Genomic DNA, 26,419 nt, shown 5'->3' on the forward strand with positions numbered 1-26,419 from the left:
GCTCCATTTCAAATCCGTTTTACCCCTTTGATTGTCTATTGTTTTAAATATATATTCTTAACATACTTTTTGGGAAAATGATGTTCTGGTTATCTGTTGCTATTTAGCAAATGTACATAATGGCTTAATAAAAGCATTAATTGCTCTCCTGGTTGCATAAAGTGGCTCTTTCCATCTAGATGGTTCTCATTGGGCTCCCTCAAGTGTGACTGCAGTTAAATGACAGATGTGGTAGAACCTGCATAAAGGCTTGGTTGGGAAAGGCATCCACAAGGCTTTCTGATCTTGGAGCTCTAACATAGCTAGGGCTGGCCAATCATCTCTCTCTCTCTCTCTCTCTCTCTCTCTCTCTCTCTCTCTCTCTCTCTCTCTCTCTCTCTCTCTCTCTCCTATCCCTCTCCCTCTCCCTCTCTCCCTATCCCTGTCCCTCTCCCTGTCCCCGTCCCTCTTTCTCCCCACATTGCTTTACATGACTAACTTCTTCCCAGTGTTAGAGTGTACAGTAGCTGGCTTCTTCCCAACTGAGCACTCCAGAATATTCACATGGATACTACAAAGCTTCTTGAATCCCAAATAAGATCTAGAAGTTGTACATTACAGTTTATATGATCTGCTATATGTCAAAGACAGTCACGGGGCTAGTTAAGAGTCAAGAAGTAGAGACTACAGAAGTGTGTGAATACTAGATGTGACTAAGGCCCATCTTAAAGCCTTTGTATTGCTGGTGGGAAAAGATAAGACAAACATTGAGTATTGAGAGAACACATTGCTTCATAAGATGCTTTGTTCAATTCCCCCTTGCTTCTTCCATTGATAGCTAAACTGGTGGACTTTTTCATTGGCAATGTAACTTCTTATTCAAGAGTAAAAGTGGTAGTGGGAGAGACATTGTCAGCAGAATGAGTAGAAAGCAAGACAATTCTACTATACAAGTAAAGTCTTTTTAAGCCTCGATTTTTATTATTTTATGATTATGACTGCTTGGCCTGAAAGTATTCTCTGTGTACCACATGCATGCCAAGTGTATATAGAGGCTAGATGAAGGTGTTGGATGCCCTGGGACTGGGGTTACAGACAGTAATGAGCCATCAAGTGAGTTCTGGGAATCAAACCTGGGTCCTCTGAAAGAGCAATAAATGCTCTTAAATGCCCTTGAGCCCATAAGTGGACCCTTTAATCCAGTTTCTGTCTCCCTTTATTACCTATATGACTATGGTGGCCTTATTTTGCATAATTTCTTCCACAGCAACCCTAGAACATAACTGAGAATGACAAATAGCCCCATTTTTCTCCTTGACTGGTATCACTGTAATGGCAGGCTTCTGCAGCAATAGGAAGAGAATAAATGCTTCATCTAATCCAGGACAGAGCACAGCCTGAACTGATTGACCTTTTCTGGATGTGCGCTCATTTTTCTGGACATCTCCATTCGAGTAATAGCTTCGGTACCTGTTAGAAATTGATTTAGTGGATAATTACAATCTTTATTCAGACTATTGCAGAGGTCAGCTACATGGAACACTAGAACCCATTCCAAGTTTAGTCCTGTGGTGACTTTTCTGAAAGTGGCAGGAAACAGTACTTCTCCAGCTATGTCAGTGACTGATTAGGCTGATACTATATTATGACTGAATATTTATTTGGTCAGAAGAATATTCTTGTTTATTTTCTATTTCTGGGTTCAAGTAGAGAAAATAGAAGCAAAGCAAGAGACTCTCCTGCAAAATGCCCCAGGACTGAGGAAAGGCCCTCCTGAACCAGGTCACTGTAGAAATGCTGTTAGTTGGTTTTTGTTGCCATCAACAGTGGCTAACCACAAGCTGGAAGGTCAAGGGCAGGCATGCTCTAACTTGTAGGAAAGAATAAGTTTTATAATCTCTTCTAAGAACTCTGATGTATGAGAAGAATGCTATGAGTATGCATGGTTAGCTTAGAAGGGCAAGATCAAATCTCTGCTGCTGTGTCTTCCCACATTATCTTCCAAATAACAACAACAGAGAACAGTCTCTTGAGTTATGAAAAAATGTCATTTTACAATTTACAAGATTCCTTTCTCCCATAGTCCTAAATTACCTCTTTATTTGCCTTTTAAAAGTTAACCTTCCAGTCTCCACAACCTTTAAGGTTGAAAGGCCAATTGTTTATTTGTCTGGATTAATTTTTTTAAAGAAAGATATTTAAATTTTCACAAACAATGTCCTTCTGTTGATTTCCGTTGCTTAAGTTTTATTTCCATTCAGTTTCACATCTCTGAGGAAATCTAGGTGCAGTTAAATTCATATCAGTCTCTGAGTTGGGCCGAGGGATCTAATTAGTTGGCGGAGAAGAGAACTGTATAATTGCACATGCTCATATGATTACACAGTGAAGAACTGAAATAGTCTAAATATAAATGGGAAAGGCAGTTAAAGAAGGGTACTGAACTGTGTTGCTCTAGGAGTTGAGAGCACTAACTTAGACTCATTGCTCATAGGGAATTTAGGAGTAGTGATGGAGTTCAATAGTAGAGCATTTTCCTAGGTTCTGATTCCAAACCTGGGTGCTAGCGGGGGTAGTTTAATGTGGAAAAATTTACCTCATTAAAATGTAATTCTCTTCTTTGTCTTGTTTGCTTACATCTATAGAGTCGTGCAAATGAAATTATGCAAGGCATGTGATTGTGCTGGGTGTCCCAAATAGGTCTCAAAGAACTCTCCATCAAGAAATGATAACACGAGGTTTCTGTCAAAGAAATGAAAACAGGAATTGAGAGTAAATTTGGCAAAGGTAGTTTAGGAATGTTAAACTTAATTTTTCCCTGTCTGTCAACACTACGATTCAGGGATTCAAATGATTTTTTTTAATTTTGAGAACTTTGTACATGAGCACTGTATATACATCGCTTCTATACCTCTCCAGTCCATTAATCCCCTCCTGTGCCTCCTACGCTCATGATCTTTTGTTTAATTATTATTGTTTTACTCTCTCTCTCTCTCTCACACACACACACACACACACACATACACACACACACACTTAAAAGCAATCTACTAAGTATTTTAGAGTTGTCTGTATATACATATATTCAGGGCTAACCACTTGTTACATCCTATTCAGAAGTTTATTCCTGGATGCAACCAATTCTCCCTCTCTCAACAGCTATTGACCCCTGCAGCTCTTGGACTGTGTGGAATCTCCTCTGTCCACATTGGCAAGTCAACATTTTGATAAACACAGACATGTAAAAACTACTGGTACTAAACCCGAAATTGCTCCTCAAAAGTAGAAATTTTACTTGGAATTATAATGAAATAACTTCTCTAAATGTGTTTCTGCCTAGATGTTTAAAAGCCTCAAGCTATTTTAGGCTTTCCTAAAAAGAGGTTATCTGCTTGCTTGAATGTTCGCTCTTCTATTCCTGATTCTATCTTTCTGCTGAAGCAGTTTTCAAGTGCCTTACATTTTGCCCTAGGATTATGTGACTGGGAATGCTAAGAAACACAAAATAATATGGAGTTAATTTTTCCTTCCTGGCAAGTTGTAATTAAATAATGACTAGATGAGAGAAAATACAAGAGAAGAATATCTCCTGTTTTAATGACAAATATCATTTTAGAATAATGTGTTTTAATTCAGATAACTTCTTGCCTTCAATTGTAAAATTGAAAATCAATCAAGGTTATGTTTTAGGCAAATTATAGAACATTACAGCAGGCACAACAATTTTAAACATAATGAACCCAGTTTTCAATGTTTCCTATTGTCAAATTAACGATCTGGGATGATCAATGATTCTTGTAATTATTGGCAGGAAAATAAATCCGAATGAGGGGAAGTCATAGGTAGAAACCACTTTTGAGATACTTAAGTTTGATGATTAGGCTTGTCAACTTGCTAGAATCTAGAATCATCTGAGAGAAGGGACTCTGGGTCTGCCTAAGGGTGTTATCTTGATTGCATTAATTGCAGTGAGAAGATTTTACTAGTATGGGTCACATATCATTCCCTGGCTAGAAACTGAAACCAGAAAAATGAAAAAGGGAGCAAAGAATAAGCAAGCTCCATTGTTCTCTGCTTTTTTATGGTGATGCCATGTGATCAGCTACTTCAAGCTCCTATCTGCTATTTTTCCTTCACTGCGACAAGTCAGTGCACTTGAACCATGAGCCAGAATAAACTCCTGTTTCCATAGAACAATGATTTGAATGGGATGTCCTCCATAGTTATGGGTCTTTGAAGACTTGGTCCCCAATCGATTGTACTGTTTAAGCAGTTTTGGAGGTATGGACTTGCTGGAGGAAGTATGCCATTGAAGACGTGTTTTGAGAGCATAAAGACTCTGGCGTTTGTAATTCACTGTCTTTGGTTCCTACTTGTGGTTCTAGATGTGAACCTTCAACTTGCTGCTCCTATAGCCATAACTTCCCCTTGCTGCCATGTCACCCTGCCATTATGAACTCTTTTACCAGCTTTATTTTTTTGATGTTTCAAGACAGAGATTCTCACTGTAGCCTGGCTGTCCTGGAACTCACTCTGTAGACCATGTTGGCCTTTAACTCACAAAGAATCCTCTTGCCTCTGCCTCCAGAGTGCTGGAATTAAAGGTGTGCACTACCACCACCTGGCTGTCATTGTGAACTCTTATCCTTCTGAAACCATAACCCCCAAATAAACGTTTTTTCTTTTATAAGTTGCCTTTGTCATGGTATTTTATCTAGAACCCAGAAAAGACACTAAGACACTTGGTCACAGGTCCCCCTTTATCAGCATGGCAGACAGAATGTAAGACTGGCAGAGATCCTTGCCCCTTTGTATTCATAGCTTTGTTCTCCACACTTATTTTTTTAGAATAACTGGGGACCATGACTTGTTTGTAACCAATAGAATATGGCAAACATCAAGTCACTTCCATAATTATGCTACATATGATTGCAAACATCATGCTAACTGGTTCTCATTTGCTGACTTTGATGAAGCAAATAGCCCCGTTGGATTGACATTTTGTGTCCTACAATTGTGGTATTTTCAACAATAGAGCCTTACCATCTAGTTTACATGGGCAACTAAAAGAAATGACAAGAACCTGTCTTATTATGGGTGCCTCTGGGGCCTCCCTTACCAATACTCAGAGGGGTATACTTTGCCTGTTCCTATCACTAAGATTTTCATTTAATAATCTATGTCTTCTGAGAGCAGCATTGTTTGTCCACATGTGATACCTGTGTTTACATTCCCTTTTAAAAGTACTTTAACTAAAAATCTAGTGGGGTGTTGTCGCACCTGCTGTGCGGCCTGCATCCGAGAATGTAGCGAGGTGGTCGGGATAGATGACACAGAGACCGGTCGGTTGCTTTAAGAAAACTTTATGCTTCCCAAGTCAGCTTAGGAGGAGACCCCAGTCCGCTTAGGAGAGAGCTCTCAGGAGAAGTCTCTCTAAGAAAAAGGAGCTTCCCTTTTTAAGGACTTCTGCCATTCATCTACATACCATTCTTTCCTCCTGGCTGGTGGTCTAATCTCCGGCCCCAGAATCGGGGAGACACCACAGGGAAACAGGAAGAGGCATCTAGCCATAGGGGGTGTGAAAGGCATGGTATTTCAGTGAGCAAGCCCTATCTGAGCCCTAAAGCACTGAATTGTTTTCAGTAAACATTACATAGATGCCTGCTCCCAGGCCGAAGGGGAAGTGGGTTTCTGCTCAAGGTCTGGTGTCCCCACAGGGTGTCATATAGTTTCTTCATAAAGCCTTGTTTTGGGTTAACTCACCCCTCTCCTCATTTCTCCCATCTCTACTTAAAGCTTTACCTACCAGTATTCTCCTAGTCTTGTTTTTCATGTCATTTGTTCCTACAATCATATTTGATTATATTTACTTGGTTTGCAGGATCACATGCAGCTTCTTCATGCTTACTCCATTTTGGTTAAAACTTCTCCTGTTCCTTCATTTCCCCATCCCCATCACCACTACCTGACTGAACTCAGTATTCCCCTTCTTAAGCTATGTCCCACCCACCCATATTCTACTCCTCCCTAAATGCATTCCCTATACAAATGGCCCCTTTCTAGGTTTCATCAGTCTATGGACATCTAGGTTGACTATATTTCCTAGTTCTCGTGAATGGATGGGCAAGTGTCTCTGTAGTAAGGTACAAAGACATTTGGGCTATGCCCAGGAGTACTACAGCTGAGTCATATTGTAGTTCTATTTCTAATTGGTTTGAGAAACCTCAATACATATTTCCAGAGGGGCTAGACTAGTCCACACTCCTGCCAGCAGTGTATAAGAAGCCCACTTTCACCATTTCCATGGCAGAATTTGTTGTCACTTACATTACATGTTAGTCATGGTGAAGGAGTTTTAACCTGTGTTTTCCTGATAACCAAGAAAATAGAACACTTTTAAAACTGTTTGCTGGCTATTTGCATTTTTCCTTTTGAAAACTCTATTCAAACATACAACCTGTTTTTTTATTGATTCAATTATTTATTTTTTATTTAAATTAAAAACAACCTTATTTTACATACCAGTCACAGTTCCCTCTCCCTCCAGTCCTCCCATTCCTCCCCATCCCACCCCCATCCACTCCTCAGGGAGGGTAAGCACTCCCATGAGGGATCATCAAAGTCTGTCACATCATTTGGGCAGGGCCTAGCCCTGCCCCCTCCCCCCATCTAAGCTGAGAGAGTATCCCTCCATGGGAAATGGGCTCTAAAACGCCCATTTATGCACTAGGGATAAATACCGGTTCCACTGCCAGCGGCCCCATAGACTGCCCAGGTCCCCCAGCTGACACCCAATTTTAGGAGGCTGGTTCGGTTTTAGGCAGGTTCCTCAGTTGTCCGTCTGTATTGCATGAGCTCCCACTTGCTCAGGTCAGATGTTTCTGTAGGTTTCCCCAGCATGGGCTTGACCCTTTGCTCACAAAGGATGCACATTCATTCCACAGGGACATCTGTTCAACTGTGTTAATAGCAGCATTATTTGTAACAACCTGGTTTTAATTAGGTTGTTTGTTTTGTTGATGTTTAGTATTATTAGTATGTAGAATATCTATATGAACCCTCTGTCAGATAGACAGCTAGAAAATATTTTCTCCCGTTCTGTTTGCTACAGCCCCCCCCCCAGACCAATTGACAATTCCCTTTGCTGTGCAGAGGCTTTCAATATGAGACCTGCTTTGTCAGTTGTTGATCGTGTTTCCTATGCTGTTAGAATCCTACTTAGAAAGTCCTTACCTGTGCTGGTAAGTCAAAGTGTACCCAGTACTCCTTCCTCAAGCAGTTTTAAAGTCTCTGGTCTTATGTTGAGGCCCTTGATCAACTTGCAGGTAAGTTTTGTACAGGGTACAAGGTAATATTACTAGCTTCATTTTTTCTGCATGTTGAAATCAACATTTCCCATCACCATTTGTGAGTGCCAGGAGCTCTGTTAACTTGATTTAGCACAGGAAAATCTTCTTTATGATAAAATAAATATATAAGATAGAACAAAAACTAATACAACAGAATTGAACAAAACAAACAAAAAGACTAAACACTAAACTGGAAGCCATAATATAATGCACAAGGACCTACAAGTTAAAAAGAAAAAATGGATATAAATAAAATTAAAAATAATAATCAGATAATTTTTGAAAAGGAAAAAACACAAAAAAGAAAAGCCCCAACAAAACATTATGAGACAAGGAACCTCCAAAGATGCCATTGAGTTTATTTTCTGTTGGCCACCTACTGCTGGGCATGCAGACTACCCTTAAGAGTAGTTTGTTTCCACAGTGAGACTCCCTTGGAGAAAAAAAAACCTAAATTTTCATTTGCAAGTGGTAACCAATTGGAGATAGCTTCTGTGTCAGGACTGCGGCATGTGTCCATCTCTACATTCAACTGTGGATCCCATCAGATGTAGATCCCTGAGAGCCCTGTGCTGCTGCCTCGGGCTCTGTGTCATCATATGTAGCACAGGTAAACCTCAATCTGAATTCTGACCTTCAGAGATATAGACAGTAAACTTGTATCTTAAGTTACTAAATTTATACTAATATGTTACAATAATAGTAGAAAGCTAATATAGTAGTTTTTGCTCAGTGACTCCATTTGCTCCCATCAACTACTGCACTAGATCTGCGAATGGCAGCTCCCCTGACCTGAGTGAATAATTAAAGGGGCACTGAGTGTTGTTTGAAAGTAAAACAACTCTTGTCTCAAGTTTATGGTTCCATCTACTTTCATGTTCTACACTGTATCCATTGCCTGGCAAGCTGCACTGACCTTTAAAAGCATTTTTGTTTTTGTTTTTCTAGACAGGGTTAGTCTGTGTGTAGCTCTTGCTATACTGGAACTCGCTCTGTAGAAAAGGTTGGCCTCAGACTCCTTACTTACTCTGCTGGGATAAAAGGCGAGCGCCACCACCACCACCCAATTTTAAAAACATATTTGATGGGAACAGTCTATGTGTGCATGCTGAGGTGCATGTGTGAGGGCCAGAAGACAACTTTGGTGACGTGGTCCCTCTTGTTTCCACTGTTGCACTGTGTGAATTCCATGCTAGCAGTCATGTAAAATTCTGGACAACTGTTTCTAACTCCTATCTCTCCATAGGAGTTCTGGGATTGTGGATTTGCTCCATTGCATCTGACTTTGTTATGTGAGTTCCAGTGTTGAACTCATGCCTCCAGATTAGTACAACACATGTCTTTATCCACTTAGCCATCTCCCCAGCATCCCATGCTCTGATCTTTAGCCTCCAATGTTATAGTGATGTTTTTATTACTCCTTGCTGGAGATCTATCCCTTCAGTCAAGAATTGCTCAAATTCAAAGAAAATCATCTATTCAAGACCACATAATTAAAGATAATTTGGGGAGATGGAAAACAGGCCTTGCAAGGTGCAATCACAAGGCATAGTGTTTTTCTGTCATTGTCCATTCATAATAGCTCCCTGCATGTAATTATAGCCTGCAACAAAAACCTTAAGAAAGCTCCAAAAATGCATTAAACAGGTTCAGAAATATTCTCCAGTCATTAGTACATTTGTAATCACAACAATTTGTATTGTATAATTAAAGTGTTCGACTGTGATATCATAGTTAAATTTCCAACTCCACAAAAGTTCTTTTGTCCCCTTTTGGTGCCTTGGAAAGCTGTAGAACATCAAGGAATATTGTCAATGTTTTCTTTTTGGAATTGTAATTAGGCTGGCCAGAGTGATAAGATAAAATGAAGTTCTCCCTTGATTGTTACCAGTGTAACTCAGCACTGGTTTCCTCTGTCCTTTGCTGAGGAACCATCATTGATTCTCTTGTGGGTGCTTTTTGTGGATTTCTGGATGGTTTGCCTGTTGATAGGATGCAGTTGTACACTGTTTGGGTTAGACTGAACCTAAGGCCTGCTATAGAGTGTCTCAGCTTCCACACATTTCTGCTAAGTCATTCTCACCCCTAGAAGCGGTTTAGTTATCAGGAATCCCTCATGAAATGATCCAATCCCCCATTTCCACTGTAGCTTCTATTAATTTCCCCAGGAATCACACCTCTTGCATCCACCTCAGTAGAAGGGCAGACATTTCACAAATGTATCTTCTCCTGTTGGGTGCATGCTACTTTGATTATCTCTCCCTGTTGCCTGTTTGGGGGTTGTAGGAAGATATGAGACAGACCCCAAAGTGAGTTAAGAATTAATATTACAAATTCTGTAATAACTCCTGTTAACGCCTCACAGCATCCTTCCTTCCCATGTGGTGATGACTTGTGTCTATTGGCATGAGGCTCCACTAAAGCTGTCGAAATCTATTTTGACATCCTTTAACACATGAACACATATGGCTTTGGCTTTTTCTTCCTAAGATTGGGTTAAAATCCCAATGGATCTGAAACAGAGTGGAGTTAATTCTTCTTGTCTGGCAGGTGATGATTAAGTACTTACAGATGAGATAAAACAGAGGTAAAAGCTCTTCCCTAGAATGATGATAGATATCACACTGAGAAATCATACATCAATTATTTTATTTCTAATGGAGCTGTGAACAAGCAGTTCTTAGAAAAGACAGAGCCAAGATTGCTCAGGGACTCAGGTCACCTGCATCCTGTACTCTGGTAACCTTCCTCATAGCTCTTCTTAGTCTTCATGTCTCCTCATCTTAATGTTGGAGAGAGGAAATCTGATTAGCTCATTCCAACATTCTCATACAATCAGCTGATCCCAGAGGATAAGCCCTCAGGATCCATTGCCTACTACTGAGGTCTCTGGAAGCAAGTTTGGGCAAAATATGCCACATTGAGTAGATAAGTTTGACTTGGAGTCCTGATATATTTTATATGAATATATTTGCATTTGAGTAGACTATAAATTTAAAAGTAAATAGAATAGCATTCTGTAGTTCGTTGGGTTTGTGGGGGTGTTTTTGTTTTGCTTTTATTTGTTTTGACTCTTTGAGGGGCCCACCACCCAGCTCCCAAATAAATACACACATGGAGACTTATTATTACTTATGAATGCCCGGCCTTAGTTTGGCTTGTTTCTAGCCAGCTTTTCATAACTTACATTAACCCATCTACCTTTTGCCTCTGGGCTTTTACCTTTTTCTATTTCTGTATATCTTTTCTTTGCTTCTTACTTCAAGTCTGGCTGAGTGGCTGTGTGGCTGGTCCCCAGTGTCCTCCTCCTTCTTTTCTTGCTCTTCTATCTCCTTTTCCCAGATTTCTCCTCCTATTTACTCTCTGCCTGCCAGCCCCTCCTATTCTTTATTCTTCCTGGCTATTTGCCATTCAGCTCTTTAGTAGACCATCAGGTGTTTTAGAAAGGCAAATAACACAGCTTCACTGAGTTAAATGCAACATAAAGAATTCCACAATTTTGCTTATATATTAGAATTAAATAACTATTTTATAAGCTAATTGTGTATATATACAGTTTAACTTGGTATAGTTTGATTTTATGTATCCATATAACATGTTTTGATCAAACATGTTTTCCTTCCCATCTTCAGGTGCTCTTTTCTTTTTCAACCACTGGAATCTACTTTGTACTGCCTCTGCATGGTGTAGTGCCATCTACTGGAGCACAAGTAGCTTCTCAGGGTGACATGCTTGAAGAAAATTGACTCTCCATCCACCTACCAGCCATCAACTGTCAATAGCTCCTCAGTTAGGTGTGGGAGGTCAAGAACCACCTCAATCATTCATGCTGGGCTTTTGTTTGGCTTGATCTTGTACAGGTCTTGCTAATGCGGTCACAGCTACTAGGAGTTCATGTGTGCAAAAACCTTCTTATGTCCAGAAGACACAATTGCACTACAGCCATTTAACACATCTGACTCTTACAGTATTTCTTCCCTCTCTTCTGCAATGATTCCTGAGCCTTGGTAGTGGGGGAGGCGATATTTAGAGCTGAACACTACGCTATTAATTATTCTCTGCACATTGACCAGTTGTGGGCCTCTGTATTAATCGTCATCTACTGTAAAAAGAAGCTTCCCTAAAAGGGGTTCAGAGATGCACTGATTTATGGGTGTTATGTCATTATTTGTGTGCGTGCATGTATATGTGTTTTTCATATATGTGTGGAAAAAGGTACATATTCATGGATTGTGGACATGTGTGTGTAGGTCAAGTGTCCTCAAGTGCCTTTTTTCTTATAGATAAGGTCTCTCATTGGCCTGGAATGCTCCAAGTAATCTGGCCTGGAGGGCAAGTGAGCCTCAGGAATCTACATGTCTCTACCTCCCCAGTCCTAGGATTATAAGCATGTGACAGCGCGCGCGCGCGCGTGTGTGTGTGTGTGTGTGTGTGTGTGTGTGTGTGTGTGTGTGTGTGTGTGTGTGTGGTTACTGAGGCTGTAGAACATATATTGTTTCCTTTGGCAAGAAGTGAAAACTAAGCTGCAACACTTTCCTTCTCTTTGTGCCTATGTGTTTCTTACATGCTACCTCCTGGAATGAACACCCCATATACTTCCACATGTCACCCCCACACATTCTGGCACAGGGAACATTGTCATCAATATTTCCTTACAAGAGAGGGGTAGAATTCCTATGTGAAATAAGGCTAGGATGTACGGGTTAGGGTATTGTGGATTTTGTTGTTGTTTTTTAAACACTGAACTTAACCTAATGATCCCTTATGGCTCCTCCCTACAGCCACCACCACATAATCCACTCTCACACCCACTAAAACTTTGATTATATACAATTCCTCTGCCTGTTGCAGTTATTGGGTACTGTGCCAGCCTGAAAAACTGAGGAATTGTGACCAACAGCACTGTGTTATCCACCTGTCAGTATCCTTGAGTTGTAGATCTAGACTCCTTCTCATCCTGTTGATTCCTCTCTTCCCCACCAAACTCTCCAGGTCAAGGGACACACATGCCTCTCCTAGGAGTCAGTAGATCACAGTCTGGCATGCTAACCCACAGTTGCATGGGTGAGAGAAATGGAATTTGCAGTGATTTCTCAAAGGGAACAGAATTCACCTTACTTATTTGGTCCATAAATCACAAAAACAAGTAACTCATTGAAACCTAAAGTAAAAAAAAATAGTCTGCTCTTCTTCAGCAAAATGGCAAGTGGATTTTACTTAGGATTTAAAAGGAACAAAAGAAAGAAGGAAGAGAATATTATAACCCATAATATGATTTTTTCTCAAGGGTGTGGGTTACTTGGAGGAAATTAAATAAGCCATTCTAGTCCATTGTTCTGCTCTAGCTGTGAAGTGCTTCCTACTGTGAACACCATTTTCCAATTGTTGCCTGTCAGAAATACTTAGCAGCTCTGTGCCCCACGATTGCACGGATTGAGTTGCACAGTGTGGGGAACAATGTTGGCGGTGTTACCATTTTACAATAGACAACCTCCAATGACATTTCTCTTCCAGGATGCTTTCCCTGATAACACATGTCATGCATTCATAGAATATTTAAAATCTTTCCCTCCAAGAAATCAACAGACACTTTCCAGCAGAAGAGAAAAGTGGGCTATATAAACATCAGAAAAGGAGAATCAACTGTGAGAGCCAAGAAGTGTCTGGAGGCTGATTGAGTTTAGTGCTTCTAAAATGATTCTTTCCTCACCAAGTTTGGTTATGAGGCCCGGTTGCTTGGTCATACAAATCAGATGGTTGGTAGAAATTGCTTATGAAGCTGTCAACTGGATGGTTTGCTGCCTTTAGAAAACACTTGATTGGGGTTTTCTCTATGGTCTAAAGCCCTCTTCTGAGTTGTTTCACTCTGCTCTGGAAGTCCAAGGAACATTTGCCATCACACCACACACATTTTCTCTCAAAAGAAAAGTGTCTCTGCTTGAGTATGTGCTTTGCACGTTGTGTAAATCTGTTTGTTTTTTTCTCTTACAGAAGCTGCAAAGAATCGATCCTGCTCACTGTCATTCAGCCTTACCCTGTAAGTGTTCTATGAGCAAAAGTGCCACTCAATGTCCTTGAGCTTCTGGTTTCCTCAACCCACTCCAGGAAAGCCACCGGGATGAATAACAGTGGAGACAAATAACATGTGTTCACAATGCAAGCTTAAAATTCTTGATCATTTCTATTGTGTTCTGTGCTACCAAAACCATTCATTGGAGTGAAAAGTACTGCACTTCCCTAAATATCCTGAAAGACAATCAGCTATGCAGGCCTGCGAGCACTCCACATCTGCAACTAATACAAAACCTAAGACTTTCTTATTTGCCAGCTTCCGAATCACAAGTCTCATGAGAATATCTAATTACAGGAAGTTGTGTGAAAGTTTTATTCTAGTCCCCATCTAATTATTTTGGTAGAGAAGTGGATAATTAAGCCTGATTCAAAGGAGGCATGAGAGGGATCCCATTGTCAGAATTTGAGTTCTGATACCTTAATTAGGAGGGAGGAATTGATCATGATCATACTATACTGCTTTTGCTTCTTATGGTTTTTGGTTTGTTTGTCTGTCTGTTTGTCTGTTTGTGACACATTTTCATGTATCTCAGGCTAGTAAAAACTGGCTAAGTAGCTAAAGGATGTCCTTGAACTTCTGATCCTCCTGTCTCCACCTCTAGAGCTGTGATTGCTGGCATTAATCGCTGCACCCAGTTAATAAAGTACCATGGCCTTGCCCGTGCTAGCCAAGCACTCTACCAACTGAGCTAAAATTTTTAAAAAGAGTTTTATGGTGGTATAATCTTCATGGTGTACACAATTCACTCATTTTACATTTGTAAGGCAAAGGTCTCTGGATGACATAGTGAAGTATGTAGTCATCAGCATAGTCAAGTTTCATAATGCTCCATCACCCCTCTACAATCCCTGATACCCATGCCCAGTTAACCCCTGTTACCACCATCCACCCCAGGCAACTGTTACTTTTTTGTCTTTCTGCAGGCTTGTTGTTACTTGTGAATGTCACCCATTCACAAGACACCAAGGGAAATGGCTTTATGGCCAGCTACCCACCATTTTGGGCCTTTATAGAGGATCTAACCAGCATAGATTCCATGTTTTCTCCTCACAGAATAAGATGTATATTCCAAGTTCAGTGTGATATTCGTTGCTGTTTTTACTCCCATCTCTCAAATTTACCTGAATTTTCCTCTTTACTTTGCAACCTCTTAAAAATACATGATCAGAAACTTTATTACTTCAGGCTGATTTTTTGGCATTGTGTACTGTTGTCTTAGTCCATGCAGAAAAGAGAGAGGAAAAATAAAAAGAGGCATTTGACATTCAAGTTCAATGGGAAGCTAATAGGTTACGGCTACAGTTTAAGGGTTAGTTCTTCTGTCCAGCTGAGTCTCCATGACGTGTTGGTGCAGAAATATTCCCCACTGTCAGTAAAACAAGGTACTTTGATCTGATAATCTGGATTGTTTCCCAGAGTCCAGTGACTGCTTTACTACATTGTAATACAATGTTTAGGCATGCCATTCAGAAGGGAATGGTGCACACACACACTCATTATCAATGGACACTCTTCTACTCCATTCTTACTCTAGCCAACTATTGCAAGTGAATTTCCATATTGAAATCCCCTTCCTTCCTGAAATGCTGAGCATGTTTTCCACTCCTCCTAGACCTTCTGGCCAGCCAAATCCTCCTATCTTTCAAGGTTCAGTCCTGATTATTCTAAGTGCTCACAAAGACTTTCATGTCCTGACACTGTCAACATTTGACCTGGAGTGTTTCCTGCGTATTAGAGGATGCTTGCAAACACCTCTGATATCTGCTCAGCAAACTCTAATTGCACTCTTTCCCCCAAGTTGTGCCAACCAAAAGTATCTGCAGGCATTGATAATTGTCCCTTCAAAATAAAATTGTCCCCAGAAGTGAGCCACTGTACTGCCTTAAAGCCTCTCCTTAATGCTCCATTTTAATGTTTCCCTCCTCTGATCCATGGAAAGAGCATTCTTCCCGCCAGCTTCATCCCAGAGTCGCATCAACCCCAAATAACACACAGAGACTCTAGTAGTTGCAATGTTGTTGACCAATGTCTGAGGCTTCTCACTGGCTAGTTATGTCTTAAGTATTACCCATAACCATATCTTACCGAGGACACCAGCCTCATATGTCCTCTCTCCCGGGATCACATGGTGACTCCTACCCTTGTCTACATTTCCTAGACTCCTCCTCAACTCCTATCTTGTTTCCCTATTAGTCAACAGTGTTTTTCTATCAACCAGTAAAACAAGCATATACACAGAAGTTACTGAAATAGGTACACCAGATAGACAGAGAAAGAGCAGATGGCAGAATAGACTATACTGCTTTTTACTTGCATCCTTATATTGGGATTTTCCTTCTAGCTTGCTTCTTTAAAAAAATTCAATCTGGGTATATCCTGTAACATCAGCATTGGGAAGCTTGGGTAACAGGGTTGCTGCAAGTTTGAGGCATGCCTGTTACCAGTGAGTTCCAGACAAGCCTTGTCTACAAAGTGAGACCCTGTTTGAAAACAAAATAAACAAACAAGCAAAAACCAGGGTTTAATTTGTCCTAAACAAGATAGACTTGTAAAGAACAGAAAACCCAGCTAGACAAGAGAAGGTCTGTAGATTATGCTTCTGTCTGAGAAAAATCTATAAATTTCATGTCTGTTAGAGCACTTCCATTTCTTTTGGAACTGGCTAAATGCTTAAGATGCTTGCCTTGCTGCCTCTTGATGAGCTCCAATAAGGTGTGTCCCATACACCTGAGGGAAGATAAGCCTTCTTCCTGGAAACCCTCCTGCTTCCTGAGCTAGCACATGGTTTCACAGTATAAGCTGTATCCCCTGTTAAGCATGGCAGTCAAACTTCCAGTATGGTACACCAGGGAGTTTTACCTGGTGGCTGTTTCTGGCTGATACTCATGAAGCAGACTGGATGTGCTGAAGTATCACTCCTGGAGGGAAAAGTTTTGTTTTCTTCATGATGGTGGTCAGTCCAATACATCCACAAGACAGGACACAGGAAAGGAACAGGGAAACACTGTTGTTACAGTCACAAGTCTCAAAGAGACACAGTCACTATCTATCAAGAGTTGGAGCACATGAAGGGGAACAATGAGGGAGGGGGTTCTACCTAGTAGCTGAGGAACAGAAAAAGAGGAAATTTGGACAAGTACATTTATTGAAGGTGAGAGTAAAAATACACACAAAGTTATGGAGAGATAAGTCTGATGGATTGTGTCTGTGATCCTAGCACCCTGAACACCAACATAGGAAAATCAAAAGTTCAAGGCCAGTCTAGATAATACTTAGCAAAACCCTGTCAAAGAGTACAGAGGGGAGAGGAGAGGAGGAAGAAAAAGAAAGAAAATGTGTAAGATGGTTATATTAGTATTTTAAACATCAATAAGTCAAGGTCACTGTTGGAAATGAAGATGAATTTGCAGTTGGACCATCTCATCACACCGGTGTTCTTAGTTTCCTAGACTGGGTACTCAGAGCCTGTTTGTTGGGATGCTGACATGCCAGGAAAACAAAAGCTTTAAGATTTATATGAGTAACCATTCACTTAGTGATCACAACAGCTGGCTGATAAACACACCACCTGCCTCTGTCCTTTGAACAATGTAACTCCAGGGCTTGCGGTCAGCTTTGCTTCCCAGAGATTCTCAGAAGGAATAAGTTCCAGTTGCCTATAGTGGTGCCTTGATTAATAGTGACAACTTCATTTGCTTATTCCCTCTTCATGTCTCCTTTGCCTACCCACCTGCCTGTATCTCTCGGAAACACCTCCCCGACTAGATCGCAGTTTATGAAGCCTTGTCTTAGTTTCTGCTTCCTGGGGATTGCAAAACAAGTCACTTAGTAGCTATAGGTTTCTTGAAGGCTACATGGGCTGCAAGTTCAGAGCCATATTATGCAATTTCAGAACTCAATCATACTATATTTTTAAAAATTTTTACTCGTTTATACTTATGCATAGGTATGTGAGCCTGTTTGTGTGCATGCAGTGCTCAAGAATGACAAAAGAGGACGCCAGATCCCTGGAACTTAACTAACAAGGGGTTCTAAGCTTCCAGATGTGGGTGCTGGGAACTGAGCTAGGATCCTCTGCAAAAGGAGCAAGTAAATCTTAGCCATTAATCCATATCTCCAAGCCCTTTATTTATGTATATTTTTTCAAGTACTGTTCTGGTCATTTCTAAAGCCTCAGAAGAATATTCACTATACTATGACCATATTAGCAATAGCAAATTTGGAAAATAGTGCAGTAATTGATGGGGGACATGATTGAGTTAAAATCAACTAACAGCAGGAGAATCTCATTATTCTAAAGGTTAATGGCTTGTCATTTCTGCCACCTGATATAAAAGGCTTCTGATCAGCAACTTAGCTGCTGATAGCTAGTTCATCATGATTCTGAAAAATTTACAGTGTATATGCTTTGACTAACAAAGAGAAGTATGAGCTAAAACTGTATTCATAATTTGTTTGCACTATCCCATCCACTTGAAACATTAGCCACCAAAGTAAGCAAGCCACCATGTTGCCAATTCTCACTAGATAGCCTTCTTGAAGACTTCTTGTGTTTTTATCATCAAAAAGTAGTTTAAAAGTTTTGATTTTTTTTCTTTTGTTTTATGCTTGTGGATGTGTTGCCTGGGAGTTTGTCTTCATGTCATATGCATACATGCAGTGCTCATGGAGGCCAGAAGAGGGCATCAGATCCCCTAGAACTGAAGTTAGAGATAGTTATTAGCTGCCATGTGAGTTCTGAGAATTGAACCCATTTTCCCTGGATGAGCAGTTACTGATCTTAACTGATGAACCATCTCTACCCAAAAAGTCATTTTAAGTGCATATTAATGTATAAGACACTTGCCAATCCAGAACAAGAAAAAATGAACCTATGTTTGATTTTTAGGCTTTTATTCCAAGTCTGTTGAGTTCAAATTTCTATTTTGATCATCTTAGATTCCTATGTTAGTCAGTAGTACTTGGTTTAATATAGTAATTAGACTACCTATGGTATGCATGCTAAAGTTACAAAGAAAAGGGAAACATCCCCAGCACAACACATCGTGCTCTCTACAGTCATTTACTTTATGAACTATGCTAGTCAGTTTCTGTAGATCTGTAGCATAGTTATAGTTCTAAAACTGCCATGAAAACCACAACCAAAAGAAACTTGGAGAGGAAACTATTTATTTCATCTTACACTTCTATATCACAGTCCATCACTGAAGGAAGACAGGGCATAAACTCAAACAGGGTAGGAACCTGGAGTCAGGAGCTAAAGCAGAAGCTATAGAAGAATGTTGCTTACTGACTTCCTCTTCATGGCTTATTCAGCATGTTTTTTTCTTATCCAAACCAGAATCACCAGAGATGGTACCACCCACAGTGGGCTGGGCCCTTCCATGTCAGTTATCAATGAGGAAGATGGACCATAGGCTACTCTGGTAGACACTTTCTCAATTTAGGGTACTCCTCCCAGACAACTCTAGCTTGTATCAAGTTGACAGAAAAATGACCAGGACAAGATACCTATGAGACAACTTAAAGGATGAAAGGTCTAGTGTGGCTTACAGTTCCAGAGGTTTCTGTCTACAGGTCTCATTCCATTGATTCTGGGCCCATGATAAGACAAAGTATCATGGCGGTGGTAGCACATAGCAGAGGAAGAAACTGTTTACATCATGGCAAACAGGAAACAGACAGAGAGGATGGCCCAGAAACCAGATCAAACCTTCAAAGGCATACCCCCAATGCATTGAGTACTTTTCCTGTTGCTGAGCCAAAAACAATTTAAGGAAAGAATGGCTTGTCTCATCTCACAGTTTGAAGATACAGACTGTCATGGTGTCAGGAGCTTGAGACAATTTGTCTCATTGTATTCACAGACAGGAAGAAGAGAGATTAATGTTGATGCTCAGCTCATGTTAGCCTCTGTCTCTTTTTATTTAGTCGAAGACCACAACTCATGACATTATATTGCCGACAGTTCTGGTGAATATTCACTACTCAGTGAACCTAATCTAGGTAATCATTTGCACACAGTCTCCAAGGGTTGTCTCCTAGGTCACTCCATAGCCTTTCATATTAACAAGCAATATTTAAGCATCGTATACAATGGCCCATTTCATCAATCTATCTCCTAAGTTTCTGCAACCTCCTAAAATAGCACAACTAGTTAGGGCCAAATGTTCAAGGCATGAGCCTATGGGGAAATTTTCATATTCAAACCATAACATAGACAAATCATGCTCTCTTCTTTTCATCTTTTTACTTAAATCAGAAACAAAGTTACCTCACATGTCAATCCCAGCTCCTTCTCCCTCCCTGCCTCCCCCACCCCCTCCATCCCCCAACCCAATCCCCACTCTGCTCCCCAGGGAGTTATTCCAATCAGTTTTTTTGTACCTGCTGATGTTTGCTATGTAGTCAAGTATGTGGTCGTTTTTTGAGGAGGTTCCATGTGACGCTGAAAAGAAGGTATATTCTTTTGCGTATGGATGGAATGTTCTATAGATGTCTGTTAAACCCAATTGGGTCATAACTTCTATTAGTTCCTTTGTTTCTTTATTAAGTTTTTGTCTGGTAGTCCTGTCTAGTGGTGAGAGTGGGGGTGTTGAAGTCTCCCACTATAAGTGTGTAATTTTATATGTGATTTCAGTTTTAGTAATGTTTCTTTTATGAAGGTGGATGCACTTGTATTTGGGGCATAGATATTTAGAATTGAGAATTCATCTTGGTGAATTTCTCCTGTGATGAGTATGAAATGACCTCCTTCATCTCTTTTGATTGATTTTAGTTTAAAGTCTAATTTGTTAGATATTAGGATTGCTATCCCCACTTGCTTCTTAGGTCCATTTGATTGTAAAATCTTTTGCCAACCTTTAACTCTGAGGTAACGTCTGTCTTTGAAGCTGAGGTGTGTTTTCTGTAGGGCTGGGTTAGTAGATATTCATTGTTGAAATCTGCTTTTGTCATGGAATGTCTTGTTTTCTCCATCTATACTGATTGAAAGCTTTCCTGGGTATAGTCGCCTGGGTTGGCATCTGTGGTCTCTTAGTGTTGGTAGAATATCTGTCCAGGACCTTCTGGCTTTCAGAGTTTCCACGGAGAAATCAGGTGTAATTCTGATAAGTTTACCTTTACATGTTACTTGGCCTTTTTCCATATAGCTACTCTTAATATTCTTTCTTTATTCTATATGTTTGGGGTCTTGATTAATTTGTGGCGAGTGGACTTTTTTGTGTTCTGTAAGCTTCTTTTACCTTCATTGGCATGTCTTTCTTCAGGTTGAGAAAATTTTTTTCTATGTTTTTGTTGAATATGTTTTCTGCCCTGTTGAGGTGGGTTTCGTCACCTTCTTCTATACCTACTATTCTTAGGTTTGGTCTTTTCATGATGTCCCATACTTCCTGGATATTTTGTGTTAGGGATTTGTTGGACTTGAGATTTCCTTTGGTCGATGAATCTATTTCTCCTAGTGTATCTTCAACACCTGAGATTCTCTCTTCAGTCTCTTGTATTCTATTGGTTATGCTTGCATCTGTAGTACCTGACCATTTGCCCAGCTTTTCTATTTCAAGCATTCCTTCAGACTGGGTTTTTTATTATCTCTATTTGTTTTCAACTGTTACACTATTTGAATTGTTTCTTGCAATTTTTGCTTTGTCTTTTCCTCCATTTCTTGCATTTTTTTTCATTTTTGGTTTGTTTTTTCTTCCACCTTTTTAAGGAATTTTTCACATCCTCTTTGAGGGCCTCTATCATTTTCAAGAAGTTGTTTTTAAGGTCATTCTCTTTTGCTTCATTTGCATTGGAATGTTCAACTCTTGTTGGTGTAGAGTCTCTAGGCTCTGTTGGTGTGATATTTGTTTTTCTGTTGCTAAGTGTGTTTTTATATTTTCTTCTCCCCATCCCTCCTTCCAGTGGGTACAGAAAGAGCCTCTTTCTTTCCTGATGGGTACGGGACCAGGTTTCCCTTCCGGTGGGTGCAAGCAAGTCCAATACTCTGGTAGTTCTCCTCTTCCTTGTCCTATGGGTGGAGAAATGGACTAGGATCCTGGGGTTCATTGGCTCCTGCCAGGATGGTGGCAGTCCCCAGGCACAGGAAGGCAGCCCGGAAACAGGCCCCAATTTACCTAGTTCCATGGGTCTAGGAGACTAGGATGCTGGGGTGTGTTGACTCCCACCAGGATGGGATCCACAGTGTCAATCCCCAGCACAGCAAATCATGCTGTTTTCAATGAAGCTGAGTAACGTCACTTTGTTTCTAAACTCATATCATAAAATGATAGACATCTCCAAAGGCAGTTCTGATAATATACCTTTTATTGAATTATGTAGAACATTCTAGAAAAATATAGCAAATTATTAAATTAAAAAGCCAAGATGCACGGAGAAGTCAAAATTGAGTAAATGGTACCTTGAATGAGTTGAACATTTTATTGCCAAACAATGCTAGAGAAGTCTTGCATTATTTGTGCCATCTCAGCCTATGAGTCATGTCAGATCTGGTATCTTTATTGCAGTCACTTCTCTTGTGCTAAACTCATTGTGCCAACGTAAATACTGCCACTCAGAACCATTAAGAGAGAATAATGTTTTCCTTCAGCTAAAAAAATGGCATATCAAAAGCAAATGAACTCACCACTGTATGATTTGCTTGTTAATCATTACTAAACAGACACTGATGAGAAGACACTATTGTCACATGGCTCCAGTACCACAGTATGACTTCTAAAACTCACACAGAGCTTGCTTAACACTGATGCCTTTGAGGGGCACTCATTCAGAGTCCTTTCTGAGTTTTTTTAAGAGGACAGCCATTCTCTTTAAAATGGCTTGTATAAGTGGGTGAATTGAAACTTCAGAAAAGTCATCCATCTGTCAAGTCTTCTAAGATACTGTTCACAGTTCAGATAGGTTCAGAAACGTGTTCAGGGGAATGTTAGAAACAACATCAACTATCATAGTTCTGTAAACCTTTAATTCCAATGCCAGTAAGGGTGATCCAGAAGGATTATAAGCCTAGGCTATCCTGAACTATGTTTCCAATTCCAAGCCCTGGGAATTCATAGCAAAACTTCGTCTCAAACAGCAGAGAGTGAACACGCAAATTAACAAAATCAGAAATGAAAAGGGGGACATAACAACAGACTCTGAGGAAATCCAGAGAATCATTAAGTCATACTTTGAAAACCTGTACTCCACAAAATTCAAAAATTTAAAGGAAATGGATGACTTCCTGGATAGCTATCACTTGCCAAAACTAAATCAAGAACAGATAAGCAATTTAAATAGACCTATAACCCCTATGGAAATAGAAGCAGCCATCAAATGTCTCCCAACCAAAAAAAGTACAGGTCCAGATGGCCTCAGTGCAGAATTCTACCAGAAATTCAAAGAACAGCTTATACCAATTCTTCTCAAAGTGTTCCACACAATAGAAGCAGAAGGGTCTTTGCCAAACTCTTTCTATAAGGCTTCAATAACCTTGATCCCCAAGTCACACAAAGATACAACTAAGAAAGAGAACTTCAGACCAGTATCCCTCATGAACATTGATGTAAAAATACTCAATAAAATACTGGCAAATCGGATCCAAGAACACATCAAAACAATCATTCGCCACGATCAAGTAGGTTTCATCCCAGGGATGCAGGGATGGTTCAACATACGAAAATCCATTAACGTAATCCACCATATAGACAAGCTGAAAAAAAAATCACATGATCATCTCACTAGATGCTGAAAAAGCCTTTGACAAAATCCAACACCCCTTCCTGATAAAGGTCTTGGAGAGATCTGGGATAACAGGGACATACTTAAACATAATAAAAGCTATATACAGTAAACCAACAGCCAACATCAAACTAAATGGACAGAAACTCAACGCAATTCCTCTAAAATCAAGAACAAAACAAGGCTGTCCACTCTCTCCATACCTTTTCAACATTGTACTTGAAGTTCTACCTATTGCCATATGACAACAAAGGGGGATCAAGGGGATACAAATTGAGAAGGAAGAGGTCAAACTTTCACAGTTTGCAGACAATATGATAGTTTACATCAATGACCCAAAGAACTCTACCAGGGAACACTTACAGCTGATTAACACCTTCAGCAAAGTGGCAGGCTACAAGATCAACTCAAGAAAATCAGCAGCCCTACTATATACAGATGATAAAAGGGCTGAGAAAGAAATCAGAGGAATATCACCCTTTGCAATTGCCATAAACAACATAAAATACCTTGGGGTAACGCTAACCAAACAAGTGAAAGACCTGTATCGTAAGAACTTTGAATCTTTAAAGAAAGAAACTAAAGAAGCCCTCAGAAAATGGAAAGATCTCCCATGCTCTTGGATAGGTAGGATCAATGTAGTAAAAATGGCAATCCTGCCAAAAGCAATCTACAGATTCAATGCAATCCCCATTAAAATCCCAGCACAATTCTTCACAGACCTTGAAAGAACAATAATCAATTTTGTATGGAAAAACAAAAGACCCAGGATAGCCAAAACAACCCTGTTCAACAAGGCGACGTCCAGAGGCATCACCATCCCTGACCTCAAGCTCTATTATAGAGCTATAGTCCTGAAAACCGCTTGGTATTGGCACAAAAATAGACAGGTAGACCAATGGAATCGAATTGAAAACCCGGGTATTAACCCACACACGTACGAACATTTGATCTTTGACAAAGAAGCTAAAACTATACAATGGAATAAAGAAAGCATCTTCAACAAATGGTGCTGGCATAACTGGAGATTGGCATGTAGAAGAATGCGGATCGATCCATGTATATCGCCATGCACAAAACTTAAGTCCAAATGGATCAAAGACCTCAACATAAATCCAGCCATACTGAACCTCTTAGAAGAGAAAGTGGGTGGTACCCTTGAACGAATTGGCACAGGAGACAGCTTCCTGAACATAACACCAGTAGCACAGACAGTGAGATCAACAATTAATAAATGGGACCTACTGAAACTGAGAAGCTTCTGTAAGGCGAAGGACACAGTCAAAAAGACAAAAAGGCAGACCACAGAATGGGAAAAAATATTCAATAATCCCACATCTGACAGAGGGTTGATCTCCAAAATTTACAAAGAACTCAAGAAGCAAGTCTCCAAAACATCCAAGGACCCAATTAAAAAGTGGGCTGCAGAACTAAATAGAGAGTTTTCAATAGAGGAGTCTAAAATGGCTGAGAGGCACTTGAGAAAGTGCTCAACATCCTTAGCCATCCGGGAAATGCAAATCAAAACAACTCTGAGATACCATCTCACTCCTGTCAGAATGGCTAAAATCAAAAACACCAATGACAATTTATGCTGGAGAGGATGTGGTGAAAGGGGGACACTCCTCCATTGCTGGTGGGAGTGCCAACTGGTTCAGCCACTTTGGAAATCAGTATGGAGATTCCTCAGAAAAATGGGAATAAACCTACCACAAGACCCAGCAACTCCACTCTTAGGCATATATCCAAAAGATGCTCATTCATACAACAAAGATGTCTGTTCCACTATGTTCATAGCAGCATTATTTGTAATAGCCAGAACTTGGAAGCAACCAAGATGTCCCATCAACCGAAGAGTGGATAGAGAAAATGTGGTACATTTACACAATGGAGTACTATTCAGCAGAAAAAAACAATGGAATCCTGAGATTCGCAGGCAAATGGATGACACTAGAAGAAAACATCCTGAGTGAGGTAACCCAGTCACAAAAAGAGAAACATGGCATGTACTCTCTCATATATGGATTTTAGACATAGATCTGGGGAGTGCCAGCCTACAATCCTATGGCAAGAGAGTCTGGGAAACAGAAACTTCATTTAGTGGCTGATCGAAGAAGAGGCAGACTCCCTCAATTAAGGACTTAGCTGAACTCAAGAAAGCCAGTAACAGAGAGGGAGGACTGATGATCAAAGGGATTAAGACTGGGTTGGTTTAACCCCCAGAAACAGCTGACCAGACAAAGGTTAACTCTTGAATCCCAGGCATCAGCCTGGGAATCCAGCATGGGATTGATCAAGACCCCCTGAATGTGGGTGTCAGTGAGGAAGCCTAGGTAATCTATTGAGCCTTGGGCAGCAGATCAGGACCCATCCCAAGTGTACACACGGACTTTGGACTCCCATAGAACAATGTGAGTTGCAGTCTCACCCTGAACTCTTAGGGAAGGGTCTAGGCCCTGCCCTATATGAAATGACAGACTATGGACACCCCCATGGAGGGCCTCACCCTCCCTAGGGAAATGAGGGGATAACGGGGGGGGTTGGGGGAGGGCACGGGAGGAGGGGAGGGAAAGGGAGAGGGACCTTGAACTGACTTGTGAAGCAACCTTGTTTCTTATCTAAATTTAAACTGGAAAATAAAATTTAAAAAAAGAATAAACAAACAAAATAGTATTCTCCTAATATTAAGACAAAATCTCTGCCCCCAAACATATATAATTTTCATTGTGTATTCTCAACTATGTTTTATACTATAATAAAATACACATATATAACATAAAGTATGCCATCTTTAACTGTATAATTCAGCAATATTAATGCATCCATGATATATTAAGCCTCACTGTTATCTCATTGTAAAATGTTCTCATCACTGATAGAGGAAATTCCATATCTATTAAACTTTTATTCCTCCTTTTGAAACTGCACCTGTTCCAAACTTTCGGTCTTTTCTTTTCTGTTCTGTCTGTTTCACAGAAATATAATTGTACAATATTTGGTATTTTCTGTCTGATTTCATTCATACCATGTTTCCAAGATTTTAGTATCAATCAATATTCTATTGTATGGACATACCACATTTTATATATCCATTCCATCATGTTGGAGTTTTTATTATTTAATTGATTAGCAGAATATGTATATTTGACAAGGTTGGGAGTCCTTTAAATTTCACGTAAAAATAGAAGTATGAGTTATGATCATAAGTTTGGGGGCCTTGAAAGTAATATTATATACATCTGGTTAAGTCTTTATGTTGATTCAAGGGTCAATTACTAGAATGTATTGTTCAAAAGTC

At 40.1% G+C, this 26,419-nt stretch overlaps 1 protein-coding gene across 8 annotated transcripts in view; it reads left to right on the plus strand.

Annotated features, from left to right (window-relative positions):
* The window catches only part of Frmpd4 (FERM and PDZ domain containing 4), a 965,131-nt gene that overhangs the window by 892,754 nt on the left and 45,958 nt on the right, over positions 1 to 26,419 (plus strand). For all 8 annotated transcript variants that reach the window (XM_040744035.1, XM_040744036.1, XM_040744041.1 and 5 more), the window contains one exon: positions 13,320 to 13,365. In XM_040744035.1, coding sequence (XP_040599969.1) covers positions 13,320 to 13,365 — 46 coding nt within the window. The remainder of the gene's footprint in view (positions 1 to 13,319; positions 13,366 to 26,419) is intronic.

Source organism: Mesocricetus auratus, unplaced genomic scaffold, assembly GCF_017639785.1.
Source record: "Mesocricetus auratus isolate SY011 unplaced genomic scaffold, BCM_Maur_2.0 Super-Scaffold_100003, whole genome shotgun sequence".
In the NCBI taxonomy this organism is placed as follows: domain Eukaryota; kingdom Metazoa; phylum Chordata; class Mammalia; order Rodentia; family Cricetidae; genus Mesocricetus; species Mesocricetus auratus.